Source organism: Penicillium subrubescens (assembly GCF_028828155.1).
Source record: "Penicillium subrubescens strain IBT 31985 chromosome Unknown utg000004l_segment0_segment0, whole genome shotgun sequence".
Taxonomy (NCBI): domain Eukaryota; kingdom Fungi; phylum Ascomycota; class Eurotiomycetes; order Eurotiales; family Aspergillaceae; genus Penicillium; species Penicillium subrubescens.
In genome coordinates, this window is record NW_026643154.1 from 3,975,467 (window position 1) to 3,992,497 (window position 17,031).

General features: G+C 49.0%; 9 protein-coding genes across 9 annotated transcripts; 3 read left to right on the forward strand and 6 right to left on the reverse strand.

Moving 5' to 3' along the window:
- Positions 1-47: 47 nt before the first annotated feature.
- Positions 48-1,546, reverse strand: N7473_006477 (FAD-binding oxidoreductase; the record flags this gene model as incomplete). The annotated part of the gene is made up of 3 exons (XM_057152417.1): positions 48-871; positions 929-1,052; positions 1,118-1,546. The coding sequence occupies 3 exons, from the start codon at positions 1,544-1,546 to the stop codon at positions 48-50; spliced, it is 1,377 nt and encodes a 458-aa protein (XP_057010222.1).
- A 1,619-nt stretch (positions 1,547-3,165) lies between these two features.
- Positions 3,166-4,432, forward strand: N7473_006478 (uncharacterized protein; the record flags this gene model as incomplete). The annotated part of the gene is made up of 3 exons (XM_057152418.1): positions 3,166-3,295; positions 3,341-3,770; positions 3,835-4,432. 3 exons carry the CDS (start codon positions 3,166-3,168, stop codon positions 4,430-4,432), a joined length of 1,158 nt encoding a protein of 385 aa, XP_057010223.1.
- A 481-nt stretch (positions 4,433-4,913) lies between these two features.
- N7473_006479 (pyridoxal phosphate-dependent aminotransferase) lies at positions 4,914-6,557 on the reverse strand (the record flags this gene model as incomplete). The annotated part of the gene is made up of 6 exons (XM_057152419.1): positions 4,914-4,962; positions 5,022-5,240; positions 5,318-5,485; positions 5,545-6,242; positions 6,315-6,356; positions 6,432-6,557. The coding sequence occupies 6 exons, from the start codon at positions 6,555-6,557 to the stop codon at positions 4,914-4,916; spliced, it is 1,302 nt and encodes a 433-aa protein (XP_057010224.1).
- Positions 6,558-7,237: 680 nt separating this feature from the next.
- N7473_006480 (uncharacterized protein) lies at positions 7,238-7,795 on the forward strand (the record flags this gene model as incomplete). The annotated part of the gene is made up of 1 exon (XM_057152420.1): positions 7,238-7,795. One exon carries the CDS (start codon positions 7,238-7,240, stop codon positions 7,793-7,795), a length of 558 nt encoding a protein of 185 aa, XP_057010225.1.
- A 226-nt stretch (positions 7,796-8,021) lies between these two features.
- N7473_006481 (hydroxyacyl-thioester dehydratase HTD2) lies at positions 8,022-9,152 on the reverse strand (the record flags this gene model as incomplete). The annotated part of the gene is made up of 2 exons (XM_057152421.1): positions 8,022-8,514; positions 8,572-9,152. 2 exons carry the CDS (start codon positions 9,150-9,152, stop codon positions 8,022-8,024), a joined length of 1,074 nt encoding a protein of 357 aa, XP_057010226.1.
- A 393-nt stretch (positions 9,153-9,545) lies between these two features.
- Positions 9,546-11,215, reverse strand: N7473_006482 (putative aromatic-L-amino-acid decarboxylase; the record flags this gene model as incomplete). Its single annotated transcript, XM_057152422.1, has 3 exons — positions 11,158-11,215; positions 10,166-11,096; positions 9,546-10,110 (listed from the first exon to the last, which is right to left on the reverse strand). The coding sequence occupies exons 1-3, from the start codon at positions 11,204-11,206 to the stop codon at positions 9,546-9,548; spliced, it is 1,545 nt and encodes a 514-aa protein (XP_057010227.1). The 5' UTR covers positions 11,207-11,215.
- A 779-nt stretch (positions 11,216-11,994) lies between these two features.
- On the reverse strand, positions 11,995-12,779 carry N7473_006483 (uncharacterized protein; the record flags this gene model as incomplete). The annotated part of the gene is made up of 3 exons (XM_057152423.1): positions 11,995-12,406; positions 12,476-12,609; positions 12,660-12,779. 3 exons carry the CDS (start codon positions 12,777-12,779, stop codon positions 11,995-11,997), a joined length of 666 nt encoding a protein of 221 aa, XP_057010228.1.
- A 673-nt stretch (positions 12,780-13,452) lies between these two features.
- Positions 13,453-14,643, reverse strand: N7473_006484 (S-adenosyl-L-methionine-dependent methyltransferase; the record flags this gene model as incomplete). Its single annotated transcript, XM_057152424.1, has 1 exon — positions 13,453-14,643. The coding sequence occupies one exon, from the start codon at positions 14,641-14,643 to the stop codon at positions 13,453-13,455; it is 1,191 nt and encodes a 396-aa protein (XP_057010229.1).
- An 841-nt stretch (positions 14,644-15,484) lies between these two features.
- Positions 15,485-15,670, forward strand: N7473_006485 (uncharacterized protein; the record flags this gene model as incomplete). The annotated part of the gene is made up of 1 exon (XM_057152425.1): positions 15,485-15,670. The coding sequence occupies one exon, from the start codon at positions 15,485-15,487 to the stop codon at positions 15,668-15,670; it is 186 nt and encodes a 61-aa protein (XP_057010230.1).
- Between the last annotated feature and the right edge of the window lie 1,361 nt (positions 15,671-17,031).

Genomic DNA, 17,031 nt, shown 5'->3' on the forward strand with positions numbered 1-17,031 from the left:
GTCTAGATAGGGTTACATGCCTTCGTTCATAAATCGTTTCATCATCGTTAGATCTTCCACTGGTGTGCATTATCCAATCCACGAGTCCCGGACAAGTCACTCTCATCCAGGTAGCCACAAATCCTTCCCTGAGGATCCCATTTGCGGCGAATTTCCATCAAACGGCAAGCGTTATCATCAGCCCAGAACTTAGTCTTGCGCACCTGGAAGTCCGAATCTCCTAAGTAGGCGCCGACCGAATGTCTCTCCACTCCTTTCATCACGTCTCTTACCCAGGCCTGGCATCGTGGGTCGTCGTGTGCATCCTCCCAAACTGTATAAAGAGCAAAGTAATGATCAGATTGCATGCTCAGAGCCATGTCAGGAAGCTTTCTCCGACTGCAGGGGTTCATCGCAAACCAAAGCGCGAAGGATTTCCTGTGCGGAAGAGTGGTGAATGCCTCTTCCAGTACTGCTGGAACATCGGCATCATTTTGGATATATGCATTATCTGCGCAATAGCGATGCTTCTCTGGATTCGCTCTGGCTTGATTATCGTACTGTCCTTCAAGGCTGTCTTCCTTGCAGAACCACTCCTCTACGCATCCCGCAGGTCGAGTTTCCTGAGCGGCGCGAAGAGCTTTCTCCGATTCGGAGGCATCGTTCTTCATAGTAACAAAAAGAATGAAAAGTCGCATCTCATCACTACCTTCCGGATAGTGAGAGATTGCAGCTATTTCAGTATCGTTGTCAAAGTCTGGCGAGATAGAGATGACCCAGCCAAGGGCCTCCCGATACATCTCGATAGGATAGATATAGCCAGAGGACCGGAAGCCGTTCTTTGGGTAAGAGTTCAACCGAAGATGAAACTTGGTGACAACGCCAGGAAAGCCTGTATATATGAAATTTAGCCGAAGACACACTTCACAAGTTTCTGGTCAGAGCATACCGGGTCCAGCTCCGCGGGCGGCCCAGTAAAGGTCCTGGTTTTGCTCGGAGTTACAGTGAAGCAATTCTCCCTTTGCTGTCACAACATCAACGGCTTGAACTCTCTCGCATGCCCAGCCCCAATTCTAAAAGAAAACAGTCAACGTTAGTACACAATCTCTATTTTTGTAATATAGTTCCTTGAACTTACACGACAATTCCATCCCATCCCACCCTGGAGCAAGAAGCCTCCTAGCCCAACATCTGGACAATGGCCACCAGGGAACATAAGCTGGTGATCCTTGACCAAAACCGAGTTCAATTCTCTACCAGTCATGCTCGGCGTAGCACGAGCAATCTTGTTGATCGCATCGACCTCCATGCTCTTATAGTTGCCCAGATCGATAAGAATTGAGTTATCGCGGACACTCCATGCTGCCCACGAATGTCCTCCAGATCGAACAGCAATGCGGCAGTTCTTCTCTACGGCCAGTTTAACAGCAGCAACGATATCTTCCTGACAAGTCGCCCTCACGACTGCCAATGGAAATCGCTCTGGACGGCGATGATTGAACACCCGGCCAACACGGGCATCCTCATAAGTGACGGTATCCGCCGATTCTCGCCAAATGATTTGCATATTGGGTGGATTGATTTATGTACCGAATGATTCTAGTCAGAAACTGAGCACGGAGAAAGTCATTGCATGGACTGGGCATGGGATATTTGTATCCGGAGTCGATCCGAGTCCCCACGATCTCGTCAAGCATACCTGGAAAGGATGAAGGGGGATTCTGGTAGAGCAATTTGGAAGACTTGTGGACACCGAACCCCATGGGGAACTGGTTGGTGAGGTGGTCCACATCCCGACTAGTCGCATGACCGTTTGTGAGCAGTTTTAATTGAGAAGGTTCAACTGCGGGGGAAGCGGATAAAGTTAACACTCAAATCACTAAGCGGATGCAATTACTAGCTCGACTCGGCGGGAGGTCATGATGTATGAGTAATGACCCAGTCATTAAGATCAGCCTCTCATGAAGCCTGCAAACTGTGCCTTTTGCCCCCAGCCTATTTGATATTCGAGCAGCCAATATGAAAGCAAATTATCAGATCACCCTCTTTTTGTTATTAGATTTCCGTGTACTTGAACTGAGATCTGTAGACTGCGAGGGCCTCGGAATCGACAGCAAACCGACTGCCTCGAGGTAAATTGCCCAGGCAGTCTATATCAACAAGGACGGAACAATCTTGATGTCCGAAGGCCACCTCATGGAAAAAGGCTATATTTCGACACCGAATCACTACTCAGGTGCTGCCCAGATGCTTCCATGCCAGTTCCTTCTCAGAGAGAGGACATTTCTCGGAAGATGAACGCCCGCTTAATAATCGCGGACATGGATCCGACCTAGATCTAGAGTTTCGAGGATCCACAGCTACCTGAGTATGCACTGTCGTTCAAACGTCCTCCACTATACGACAACGAAACAACGAAAACAACTGCCGGCTGCTGAATAATAGGTGTCATGAAAGCTAAAGTGGGAGTGCTATGTTGGTCTCCGTTTAAGTTTTTTGTTCACTGGTTTGTGGCCAATGTTGCAATCCGATGGGCGTGGTAATATGGGGTTTCTCAATTAGCCGGCCGACCATATACCTAAAGGAATTTGTGGAGATAGTCTCTTAGACCCAATATATCTGTGCTTTTTGCTATATCTGAATCAAAAAACGAACCTCATTGTCTCTGTGAGAGCACTCAAAGAGGTGGGGCCGTCTTTTGCAAGTACCAGCCATCGCGACTGTGGTTAATTTGGAGGAATACTATATTGCTATGAGTCATCTGTAGTTTCAGCTGGCCTCCAGATGAAACAGACTGATAGCTGGCATTTCCAGCATTGTTTGTAACCCGTTCACGAATGTTGAGCCGCTGAAAGAGTAGCAGAGAAGCCTGCATTGCCGCTACCGACAACTAGGATGTCGGAGGCTGATGGGAGCGACATTGTAAGAGGAAATGACAAGATACAGAAACAAATGGAAGTTTCTCGAGTTCTAACAGCCCCAGCAGTCTTATTTGAATGTAAATGGAAGCTGCATGGCAAACACAACCCCTCGGCAAATGTCATCTTAATCGACAAGTGTCCCGCGACATAGATTGGTGGGAATAGTTATTTCACTTCGGGGGCATTCCGCACCGTCCACGATAGACTGCCAGACCTGCTACCGTTAGTGAACAATGTCCCATCGGACAAGGTGTCACAAATAGACATGCCTGTCTACTCAGCATCAGATTTTACGCGCGATCTCCAACGAATGACTGGGGGCCGAACTGATCCAGCCTTATCTAAGATACTCGTGGAGGAGTCCCGTGACTCAATTGGCTGGTTGGCTGAGAATGGTATTCGCTTCCAGCTGTCCTTCAATCGCTAAGCCTATGTGATAGATGGCCGTATCAAATTCTGGGGTGGTATGGCTCTCAAGACAGAGGATGGAGGAAAAGGTCTCATTGAAGATCATTTGCTGGCTGCTGAAAAGCACGGTATCGAGATTTTCTTCGACACTGCCGCAACCAAGCTTGTCACCAACCCCAAGACAGGTGCTGTGACTGGCGTTGAATTGATTAGTCGCGCCTTCACAGGCGATGACTCTGGGTCTCAAGTAGGTCAAAAAATGACGATCCAAGCCAAAGCTGTGATTATGGCTGCTGGCGGGTTCGAAGCAAATCCTCAACTGCGAGCGCAATATCTTGGACCAAGGTGGGATGCTGCACGAGTCCGATGTACTCCTTACAATACCGGCGATTTGCTTCAAATTGCACAACGAGATGTCTTTGCCAAGGCCTTAGGCAACTGGTCCGGCTGCCACAGTGTTGCGTGGGATGCAGATGCGCCAGCCTATGCAGGGGATCGTGCCGTATCGAACGAACGATTTCACAAGGTTGGGGTATCCCCTGGGCATTATGGTCAACAAGGATGGAGCTCGGTTCGCCGACGAAGGGTCTTATATGCGCAATTATACCTATGCTATGATTGGGCGCCGGATTCTCGAGCAGCCAGAACAGATCGCGTTCCAGGTTTGGGATGCACGAACAACGCCATGGCTTCGCAGCGAGGAATATCGACCCGAGGTAGCCCGTCATCTTACGGGAGAATCGCTTGGAGAGCTGGCAGACCGGTGTGTTGAGGCAGGATTGGCAGACGATGAGCGATTCCTTGCAACACTTTCCGAGTATAATCGCTCTCTGCCTTCCGAGGAAATTGCAAAAGACAAATGGGATCCTGGAATCAAGGATGGTCTCACCACAAAGGGTCTTCCAGTACCGAAATCAAACTGGGCATTGCCCATCGACCGGGCTCCTTTCCTGGCCGTGCGAGTGACAACAGGAATTACGTTCACATTTGGTGGCCTCACTGTGAATCCTAATACGGCAGCTGTCGTTTCAGAAGCCACTGGTGCCGAGATCCCGGCTTGTATGCAGTTGGCGAGATGCTGGATGGTATTTTTCATGATAATTACCCGGGAGGTAGTGGGTTAACATCAGGTGCAGTATTTGGACGACGAGCTGGGCGAGCCGCATCGGAGAGACTTGGTGAAGACGGAGGGAGCGTTTGATAGACGTGTTTGTCAGATAGATGACGGCAGGGGCCATGCGCTAGAAGTCACATATTCGAATCAAACAGAACCTCCCACTCCATGGATCGACTCCTGGACGTTTTTGATATTAATCCGATTGGTGCACGACACGCAGTGTGCCCCGTCCTTGTCTGATCGCGTCTAGCCCCAAGTGTGAACGACCAAACCTTCATTTTATCTCTCACGATACTGGGTTTACAATTTGGTTCTCTGCTTAAATCTTCCCATTCACTTCTTGCCTTCGCCTCGATGTCGTAAGTGTCTTAATTTGACGTATTGGGTGTGAAAGTGGATGGTTGGAACATCTTGTTCATGCAAAACAAAGTCGTTTTCTCTAATGCCTACAGGTGATTTCTTCATACTAATATATTTAAACCCAGGATTCAACCAGATACCAGACGATCAACCGAGCCGTGATATAACTGGATAATTCTGAGAACGACAGGCTTTAGTACCGACCCACGCATGTTACGAACGTGGAATAAACTTACCTTGCCAAACCCATCTTCAGGCTCTCCACCTCCACCGAGAATATGACGCGAAACCAACCTGGAACCTCATTATGATAGGCATGCCCTGACGACATTACCACCCCAATCTCTTGCAGCCGGCGGGACAAATCCAGCTCTGCAGCCCACCCGCCTTGACTAGTCACGATCGCATGATCCAAAAACTTGGACAAATCAATCCAGAGGAAAAATCCCGCAACACTAGATAGATACTAGAGTTTAGTTTCATACAGTTTCTGTTTTGGAAACCTGCAACATGGGGGCGCAGGAAGACCGACCTTCCTTTTGAAAAAGGGATCCCCGCCTCCCCCAAGGCTCGCGCCGCTAAATCCCGATGTGAACGAAGTAATTTGTGGCTTCTCTGAAGAAAGCTCTTCACAAAGTCTTGGTCCTCGAGAACAGCGGTGGCAATGCTGCAGGATATATTCGAAGGCCAATGAAAACGACTAGATCATTTAGCCCGCCGCCAACACAATACAACACGGAGCAAAAGCTTTCTGCTTACCTCAACGATAAAGCCGCTTGTAAGAACCTCTTATTTTGGCTGATCAAACATCCTAGCCTTAACCCCGCTGCGGCGAAATCCTTCGACATCCCGTACAGCACATGGACTAGGGCTGGATCTACCCCGAGCGTGACAGGATCGATCGACAGAACAGAAACGAAGCCATGACTGGGATCACCATTGTCGTACACCGAGAGTGCGTACACTTCGTCGCTGATGAGATGGATCTGGTATTTCTGACAGAACTGCAGTAGCACCACCAAGGTCTCGCGAGAGTAGCATCGACCGAGCGGGTTGTGCGGGTTACAGATCAGGAGAGCTTTTATTGCTACCCCGGTCTCGTCCCGAGCTTTTAAAAAAGCCTCCTCATACCGAGCCACGGCGTCTACGCTAAATTGATCGTCCCCGTGGAAAGGAGAGTAGATCAGTTGGCAGCCTGACAGGACGCTGAGATCTCCGGTGAAGGACCCGTAGATTGGTTGCCCCAGCAAAATCCCGTCGCCGGGGTTGGTGAGACACTGAGCACAAACCGCATTTAGACTCGTCACGCCATTTGTGAAAACGATGTGCTCAGGTGAGATTGGCTTGGCGGGGTGAAAGTATGTCGCAATCAGATTAGCCATCGCGGCTCGGAGGCGGCTTGACCCAAAGGGGCCTTCATGGTAGGTGAGATTTGTGCTGTCGAGGCTTGGTTCTACCTGTTTTTTTACCCTTGCCTTAGCCGACTTACTCCCTGTGTAATGTGTAAAGATGGGTAGTCAAGGCTTCACCTGCGTGCGGATGTATTCAAGCAGAACATCTTGCATCAGAAACTACCACCTTATGACTTAGTACATGCACGTCCATAATTTAGGAACTTAGTAAGGAAGGTGTTGCGGCTGGCTTACATTCTCAGCATTGCTGAAAGACACGACACCCTGCTTGGTATCTTTATCAAAAGGGGCCTTACGGGGGCCAAGGTAGCCATCGGCCAATCCCGCCTTCGCGTATGCTTCTCCACGGGTCGAAAGCATGTTATATTGATGGATGAGATGATGAGTGGCGAAACTGGAATAAAGACTTGTCTTCAGGCCGAAAATGAGCTCGAAACCCCAGTGGTGACGGGTCAGGAGTAGAAGAAGAAGAAGAAGGCTGGGATAAATAGGACCACAGACTAGCGGGGCTTCGGACGCATCAGACACGTGATGGGAGGTTTGATTGGGGAGTACAGTACGGAGTAGTATGCCTTGAACTGTCATATTAAGGTTGATCATCTCTCAATTGAGATATGATGTCAGCAAGGCAGATCAAGTTCCCTTGTCCTTCCATTTAGCCCCCATAATGAGTGGCTGTGCGGGATGTGCGGGCTGTGCAGCAGGGACCGTGATAAACGACCCCTATCGCTTTTAAGCATCACAGCGTACACCATATTTTTATTGCTTTCAATTCGAGTTGGTTTCCTCGTATTTAATAACCTCGTGCGCCATTTCAGTGGGCCTTCAAATTCATTTCTCGCTCATCACCAACTATCTGGAAATCGAATTTACTACTACTCGACAACATGAACATCCAAAGTGAGAACCAAAATCTTTCCCTAGGGAATGGATCAATGAAAAGTCCAGCAAAAAGCATCGCCTCTACATTGGCCTCAACAAAAGTACAAAGCAGCCCAAATGAGCTCAACTTTACACGCATCGGGACCTGGCGCATCAACATGGAAATTTCCCCAAAAAGACACCATGAAAGCCCAGTATACTCCATCGACGTTTCCGGTCTATTCAGCGACAACACCGAAATCACATTATACACCAGTCCCAAGAAGGATGACCGTGTCCTTGGCCGTTGCCGCTTCAACAAATTCCGCCCATCGGAAATGCAAATCTCCTCGAATGGAGGTGCCTCATCGCGCATGACGTGGATTCAGCACCACGAGTGTTATCGGTGGTCTATCCCACGAAAGTCTCAAGCAGGCGAGAAGGCTGGAGAACAGGAGGAGAAATATTTCTCATGGAAAACTGTTGAAGAGCCTGCTTCTCCAAAAGGCAATCATGTTTATCAGAATCTTGAACTCTGCGATATGGACGATGTGATTTATGCTGCATATTCTGGGGGTGCGCCGGGTACTAAGAACGGTGGGAATTTACGGTTGAGGGATGATTTGGATGAGGAGTTCCTCGCGATGATCGTATTGACAGTCTGTGGGTTGATTGAAAAGGAGAGACAGGCGAGAGCTCGGAAGGGTAACTATACAATTGGCATGTTGGCCTATTAACTTTGATGGAACTTGGTTGAGCCGTTGATTAACTGGTGGTGGTTGATTTCGACTATTCTGCAAAGCGCGCGTTTTTATGCTTCATGATTTTGAGATACCTACTTCCTTAGCGAGAACCTTGCAATATGGACACAGTCTTTCGCAATTATACAGACCAGCCCTGGCAGATTGAATCTGGATAGGGCCATCCAAATTTCGTTCTAATCTATACCGAGATATCCCTCTATCAAGATTGAATCTCCGCCTTCATAGAAACATTCCCTCCAGGCCCCAGAATGTTCACCTTGGCCAAATTCCCATCCTCCTCCAACACAATATTATACTCATCCCCGGCATACAACGGACTAGTCGCCCGATAAGAAATACTCCGCGGCACCAGCTCCATCGCTTCGAGACCACTCTCCTTTCCCTCGCCCTTGATATCCCGCCACAAATCCAAGATAGAAATCAAATTCAATGGACCGTGGACAACAATATCTCGATGCCCCTCTACATCCCGCGCCCAAGGTAGAGAGTAGTGGATTTTGTGCGGGTTGAATGTAAGCGCGGAGAACCGGAATAGTGTGACAGGGGATTGCACGAAGGTCTTGCTGTGTGTGTTGCCTTCGGTAGAGATAATCGAGGCGGAGGCTTCTGTGAGATGGGATGTAGAAGGGGTTGCGGTATTTAAAGGCGTCAAGAGAGATGGAGTTGGTAGTGCTTTGCGAAATACCCAATTCCTAATATTCAATCCTGTCAGTATTATCATGTTGAAGGAATAATGCAACAGTGTTCACCTTCGATCAATAATCGCCACGCCATGTTCATTAAAAAATTGCTTCTCCACACCAACAACAATCATATCCTCGCCAGTCTTCTTAACGACCTTCGACTCAGCGCTAAGCACGCGCGTCGTCTCGCGCACTTCCTGTCCCACGCGCAGGAAATTCGGTTTCCCGTCCCCACCCCGAGGCCAGAGTACCTCGCCACCGGCCCACATACGTCTCGTGAACGGTGACTCGGGGTTATAAGATGTATCGGTGCCATCAGCGCCTAGCTCGCCTTCTAAGAAGGCCGGTGTGAAATATACCAGATGGTAGCCCGGGGGTACAGGGGTGTCGAGTGGGGGCGCATTATTAGAGAGCGATGGCGAGCCCGGATATAGGGAGGGGCGGTTTAGGGTGAGGGTTAGGAGTTGCAATTGGTTTGCGTCGAGTGTTTGGGTGCGCGTTTGAGGGCCTGGTGTTTGGAAGCGTGAGAGGAATGAAGATGCGATGGAGGAGGCGGCGGGCGGTTCTGCGGAGAAGAACCGGGCGGAGGTGGTAAAGGTGCGCGGGGCGTTAAATTGACGCGTTCGTGAGAGGAATTGTGGTCGCATTGTGAGTGAGAAGCTTGAAGATGTGGATTCAATTCTGGCTTGTTAAAATAGCACGCGATCATGGAAAACTGCAAAGTTGGAGAATGCGCATCTCCAATCTTCTTAAAGCGCGGGGAAAACTACAGCAAACCGAGTCGGCTTTATGGCCGAGGCAAGACCCACCTGCTTAGGTCGGCATTCTCGGACTCTTATGAGGTAGCCGAAATAGACGAACAGGCTGAGATATGGTAGGATGATTCCAGTATTTTCAGGATGAGCATGTCGTTTCAGAAAAGGGGAGATCAGCCCCTGCAATTCATTCTACTTTGTGTATCCGTAGTTCCACTCAAAGCTTCGAACCCTCTCGGTATATATATGTACAATCCAAAAGCACTCTCCAAATCACTCATCCATCTATTTCTTCTCCTGCAGCACCTCCTCGGTCGTCCGGACCAAAATATCAAACGCATTACGGACAAACTTCTCCTCAGCCATGGGATTAGCACTCACCACGCGAACAACATAGATCCCATCAATGACCGTGGAAGTAATGAAAATCTGCCCACGCGCATTAATCAACTCATACACCTTCTTCGTAATACCGTCTGCCACCTCATCCTTTTGCGCGACAGTGACACCGTTGGCACTGCCATTAGCCATCTGCGGGTTCTTGATGCGGAATACCGTCAAGGCAAAGGCTGGCTCGGTGACGATTTCGAAGAGATCTGATCGGCCACGGACAAGGTCGGCGAATGTGTTGCCTAGCCCAATGGTCTTACGGATATGTGCTTTCATGCCGTTGAGGCCGTAGCTGCGCATGACGAACCAGATCTTCAGAGCACGGAAGCGACGGCCCAGGGAGATGGACCAGTTTCGGTAGTCGATCACGGTGCCCATGTCGGAGTATGGGTTGCGCAGGTACGTGGGGGTGATGTCGAGGGCATTGGTCAGGTCAAGTCGGTTGCGGACGAAGAGAACACTAGATATAGTCAGTAATAAGCCAGATTGAGGGTGAATAGAATAGTGAAACCAACCTTGCATCAAAGTTGACTAGCAACCACTTGTGCATGTTCATGTTGAAACTATCCACACCTTCCGCAAAGTCCTTGGCAATGTACTGCCATTCATCCGCCACCAGAGCAGCCCCGGCATAAGCAGCATCGACATGCACCCAAATGCGCTGCCACGCAGGCTTCTCCTGCAGAACGGCCTTGATCTCAGCAAAGCGATCCACACTGCAAGTGTTGGTGGTACCAAAAGTCATAGTCAGATGGTACGGCGTCAATCCATCCTTATCACACTGCTCCAGCACCTCCCGAAGTCGAGATCCGGTCATCTCCATATTCTCCTCCAACCGCGTAGACACGCTACGGAACCGAGTACCCGCGATCAATGCGCCCTTCGCAGCACTGCTATGCGTCTGGTCACTGGCGATAGCCACCAACCTCGGCTGCAAGTCCATTTTCCGCTCTTCGTACTCGGGAGTTCCCTCCTTCAGACCCTCGGCGAGAACCATCTCACGCACGCGCCTCTCACGAGCAGCAACTAACAACGTCGCGATGGCATCACTGGCACTGTTCTGAATCACTCCACCACCGAGGTTCTTGGATGTGCTCAGGAAACACTCCGGTAGACCCAATGCCTTGGCAACCCAATCCATGACAATGGTCTCCATCTCCGTACAGGCAGGTGAACACAACCAATTGAATGCCGGGGCTGTGAAAGTCGCCGAGTACATCTCGCCCAAGATACTGGGATACGTCACGCTGGCCGGATAGTATGCCATGAAGTTTGGCGACTGCCAATGGGTAAGACCAGGCTTGATTTTGGTATCAACATCTTCCTGAATTGTGGCCCAGTCTTCTGGCTCGGTCGGAGGGTTCTCGGGGATCAGTGGGCGCAGGTAGCCAGGGTCAACGGCGGGGAGGACTCGGCGCTCGGGGACGGAATCGAAGTAATTGACGACTGCGGAATGGCCCGGTTAGCTTGAAACAGTGCCGAAGAGTCAACTGAGGGAATCACGTACTGTCGTCAATGGCCGAATGGGCCGCAGCCCGAAATTGATCGCGATCCATTCCTGCGAGTGAGCAGAATGTATGAAATAAATGCGGGCGGGGAAGCTGTAGGCGATCTAGCAGCGTGCGGGGCAGAAGCAGTATGCAGCAAGATATATTGAGCACGAGGAATTATCGGTCAATGGCGCTGAATTGTTGTTCAATGTGAGATTTGAAGCAGCGGCCGCACTCGGTGTATATATATGAGAGAAAGGAAAAAGTGTCCTACTCATTCCAAGTGGTCAAAATCTGGTCGATTTGCGCAGGGAGTAAATGCTCGGAAGCGGAACCACTTCCGATCAACCGATCTCGATCCTCAGTTGACCAGTTGACAGGGAGAATTGCGGAATGCCGTCTCCGTTCCGCTCGCTGGGTCATCAGCTTGCGCAATCGCATTACTCGAAGAAATAATCTCTAGCTCGATATATTGTGCTTACATGAACTTTACAGACATACGATCATCGAGTGTGCTAGCTTTTTCTTTAGCCTGCAGGGCCCTTCTAGAAGAGTCCTCGTCTCAAAATTCCCGGAATCCTTGGTAATTTTTCCGAGACGGCAAAAGATCGCCGGTGTGATATTGTATCTCGTTTTTGTAGATAGTCTCAGATCCCTATGAGTTGAGAGTCTTTTGTTCTTGCAAGGGCGTATGTATTTGGGTGTGTTGCTGGCCTTCAAACCGACTCATCATTGTTACTGAATAAGTTACGTTCAGGTTCTATTCAGGCCGGTATACAATGCTCATGAATACATGTTTTTTTCGATCATAGGATGTAAGAATCAACTATATTACATAGAGGTAGCTCAATCGATTAAACAGCGACCAGAGCCAGAGCAGCGGCCGCACCGCCAGCAACCCACAGAGCGTTTCCAGTCATCATGGGCATAGCCGCGTTAGAAGAGTGCGAAGCACTCGTACTCGCGGTAGAGGTACCGGTACTGCCAGTCTGCGAAGCGGTTCCAGTGCTGGTTGCCGTGGTGGTAGAGCCAATGCTAGCGGTGGTCTTCGTCATAGTAGCCGTAGGAGCAGAAGCCGAGGCACCAGTCGAAGCAGAGGCATCACCGGTCTGAGTCGCCGTGACATGAACAGCTTGGAATCCGCCGTAGGGGATCGTCGCGATACCAAATGAAGTACTGTCAGTTGAGGTCACCGTGCCGGAGGTGATTGCTCCCCAACAGAAGGCGGAGGTTGTTCCCTCCAACTTGCAACTTTGCGAGATAGTCCTGCGGGAATGTTTAGTGAGTGGTCTGGTAGAGAATAAAGCAAGTCGTGTATGGCAAGAGTGCGCTTACTCTTCCTCATAGCTCATGGTATAGAGTACGGTGGAGCCACCGGCCGTAACCCTGTATCCAACGTCTGGGAGACCGCAGTTATTCGGATCTGCGCCGGGCGGGCAATTCAGCAGGTAGGTGGTCATTGTGCTGCTCTAGATGCGAGTCAGTCATATCCTGGACATGCAGATCTTAATGACCGTACCGAACCAAGGATTTTGGCGTCAATTGACTGCGCATCAAATCCAGGCAGGAAAAGCGTGACGGTGCTATCAGCGGCCGCAATAGCGGCACCAGCCACCAAGGCAAGAGACTTGAAGTGCATTGTGAGAAATTAATGGTCAGAGTATTAGAATGATATCAAGGTCGCGGTGGGAACGAGCGTCGGAACGAGTGTGGAAACGACCGTGGAAATGAGCGTGGGGACGAGGAGAAAAGAGAAACGATCTTCAAGACGAGGGAACCCCAGATTTAATATTATTTATGAATCAGGGGGCATCATCAAACCAGAATAGATCCTGATTTTTCATGCAGGGCAGCTTACGCCAAGGCTTGATGGTGGCGCCGATTGGCTGCCGCCATAGGATAGTCACGGATAGTCAGGTCGTAGTGCAAACATTAAACAGGAACAGTCTGTCGATACATGCCTTACCTTTCAGGCATAGGGCCTTCAATGTCTCATGTGATAATTGTGATTGGGGCTACATACTGTGGATTCATTAAAGTTCGGGTATAAATAGTGGTGAATATGAGATGAGGGCTGCCTGATTGGTTGATCTAGTCCCTCTCTAAATCCCTCCAAGTAAAACTTCGCGTAAAATGACTGCACTTTTCTACAACTCCTAAAGATCGGCTGCCTTACTGAAAACGATCCATCTGAGGTCTACTTGTCTTTGATTTTGTCCTCGAACGTAATGCGGTTTGATTCATCCGCTTCCATAAAATGACTAGACGAATCTACCAATACGAGAGATCGAGTCACATCCAAATTTGACATGTCAACGAAGTGTCCCAAGGAACTGAATAATTCGACGATAAGTCGATGGACGGAGCCCTGGCGACCTGGTCTTTTCAGCAACAAGATGGTACGCCTGCAAAGCATTTGTCTTGAATGCATGCGTCCCGCCGCATAGAAATAGACGAAACATGCGATACGTTTCCTCCCCCCAGCCCGCAATGACTTCGTTCTTGGCTGAATCTAGTCTCTTGGCCCATTCCAACATGGTAAGCTCATAATCCTTGGTCTCACGAGCTACCTCAATAACCTCGAACCCATGATACAAAAACTCAGCCATGACGTCTTGCACAGTCATGAATGTATGCGTGCCTCGCCAGATATAATTTCTCGTCCATGAACTCACATCAAATTTGGTGGCAGCTGCCGATCCATCGAGATAGATTCGTCCTCCAGGTTTGAGTACATCCCAGACCCTGCGTGCGAATTCTCGGTAGTCTGGAAGATGCTCGATGACGCCGTAGATAACGACATGATCGAATTGCTCCTCAGGCTTGAAGTTTAGAAAGTCCTGCAAGAAGACCTCTCCGGGAAGGTCCTTTTCGCTTATCAAACGTTGGATGAAGCGGGCCGAATCCACCGTCAAAGTCAAGGTTGTGACATGCACCCTGCGAGCACCACAGTACTGCGTAACACCTCCCCAACCACCGCCAATATCGAGGAGTCTCTGTCCAGGCTTGAGATCCAAACTGTTGAACATGCTCTCAAGTTTATGCTCTGATGCCTCTTCAATACTCTCATCCGGATGCTTGAACAATCCTTGAGAGTAGAATCTATATCGCTTGTCGATAAAGGTAAGATAGAAATCGTCGCCACGACTATAGTGTTCTCCAATGGCCTTGGAGTTCATGGCTGTAGCAGTTCGAAAATAGTCGTATAGAAATTGAAACTTCTGTCGCAAAGGCATTTTATCCTTGAGTTTCTCCCGAAAATCAAATAGGGCACCGAGGTCTCCTTCGACTTGGATTTCACCAGAAACATACGCACGGCCGACACTAAGTTCCGTCATCGGCGTGCGTAAGGCGCTTTTGGATTGAAAGATCACTCGATATTTCGGCTCGCCATTTCCTACTTTGACGACATTTCCAGCGGGTAATTGGATCTCGCCCGGAATGTCAAGACTGGCTAGGAGGGCAGCGAGCCCAGTGCGTGGCAACCCGTGAGTAGGACCCATTGTTATGACCCAGGGTAAGTCATGAGAATTTAGACCACCAAGGCCGAATTTGGCCTATAATGTCCTTATGTAGTTGAAATGAGCTATTATTTAGGGGCCGTGATCCTTCCAGATTTATTGGTTCGTTTGGTAGGGGAGTTGTGTCGTCTTGCGTCATATAGGTAAGCACTAGGGCTGCATAGTCTGCATAGTACTTCCCCTCTCCTGCAGACCGGCCCAGTTTTCAGCATCTACCATAGGTGAAGGGCAGATAGTGAATTAGCGAAGCAAGACAGGACGGGTAGGAGGTTGTTCTAAAAATATGAGGGAAGTAGAAGGTCACTCCAGCACTCTTACGGAGACTGGTTTAGTTTTTAGATTTATGATCCAGTTTCACTTCCTTGGTTCAGTTCTCACGCCGGTTCCTGGCGGAGTGGGATTGTCAAATTCTTTGGAGAGGTTCGCAATAAACTCGATCCGTTCGCTGCGGCACTACAAGCATCACAAGTGGCGTCCGTGGTAGTAAGAGCTACTTCTGATCCTTGTCGGTCCTCAATTCTAGGCGCGTATCGTCGAGGATAATACCCTGAGATATAGAAAGTAAACATCAAGGAGTGAATATCAAGGAGGCGCTCATAGTATTATCTCCACACTATAAGCTTGCCCGTGTAGATAAAGCGAAGCAATCCAGCAACGCTTAAATTAACCTTCATCAAGTTAACGGTCCCAGATTACATCCTTCGATAAAGTCTTGATCATCCCCAGGCAAACCTGACTTCTATTCTTCCATCTCTTCTAGAGGATAGTTTCTTAGTGACTCTGACTTATATCACCCGTTCAGCAAATTTCAGTGTATTGAAAAATGGATATGAATCAATACAGTCGTTCTTCCGAGCGTCAAGAACTCTTCGTCACGCCTTCTCGCCGACAAAACGCAGAACCAATATCGGGTCATTCTGAAGTTGACGAAGCGGAAGATATTAGGCGAAACACCCTGATCTTCTTGAACCATGGTCTTAGCACTATTCTCGTTCTGACCCAGTTCTAGGACACAGCTGCTAATGTTTGCATCTGGACTTGAGTTATAGGCGAAGAGCCGATCAGGCGATCTCACTCCTCCAAGCAAGAACGCTGCGTGGGGTGGTCCACTTTGATGCGTCCTTGTACTTACAGCAATTTGGAATTGTTCCCGATACGGTTGGAAGCAGGGTTGTTTCGTATAAGGATAGGTAGAGGTCGTTCATACTTGTTAGAACTGTATTACCCACACCCGGAAATGTGATAGTTCCGGCACTAGTGGTCACTTTGTTCGAATCCGTCTTGTGAACAGGATACTCCCGGGGTTCTAAATATGAGAATGTTTTAGTCTGCGAATGGAGGTCCTTCCCAAGACCTTATTTAATTAAACACTTGTAATTCTTACTAAGTAAACTCTAGTTACCTAACGGGAGTTTCGGGGCGATGCTCCTTGATCTCGCAAAACCCGACGCTTATCAAGTTGTCGAGCATGATAGCATTTGTTGGCGTATTCTGCCGGGCGGTCGAATGGGACCTTAACCCTCCTTCCCACGCACTTTCTCTTCTACACACATTCATGTATTCACCGTCATTACCAGTTATCCAATGACAATGTATTATTCTATCGTTTCTATCCTTGAACTATACGGCCCTATTTCAGTGGTCGTCACAAGTGTTCCGACAGCTGTCAACTGTAGCTCGAGCGGCTCGATACGCACCGGGAACGCTTTCGCATAGAGATTGGATGGGAGTTTGAGAATCCGAGACACAATTTGGGGCGGTAAAGTGGGGAAGGTGGAAATGAAGTTGCAAATTTCGAGGGTCTATGGTTGTATGTGGTTAGCACATAGCTAGTCTCGGCCGCTACTGTAGTAAGAACCCTGCCGCCAATCAATCAGCCTAACCCTTCGGCCACAGCAACCAGTTTCGCAAACATCCTGCACAGATCGATCGCGTTCCGATGGTATACATAACGACTTGTATCAAGTGGCTTTTGTGTATTGACTCTATTGAAAGGTGAAGTAAATCAAGCAATGCCAAATTATGATCTGAGTACATCGTAAATCATGTGGAAGCAGCTTCAGCCTTAAAAAGAAAACTCCGCTGTAATTTCTCATCGTCCCAAGGCCTCAGCACACGTGACCGATCTGGCCCCTTTCCTAAATTCCCATTATTCATTACGGGCCCTGGCATAAGAAGAAGAGTGGATGAAAATCCAGACACATAATCATCCCTAATACTTATCTCCTTTTATCTCCTTATCATTCTAAAATCGTATATCACAGTCTAGGGATGAGGAATGCTAGCCCACATCAACATAGTACATTTAATGCACGGCGTATGTATATATCGTACAGTAACCTCCGTGGTCTTGGCTCTGCGTGAAATGCC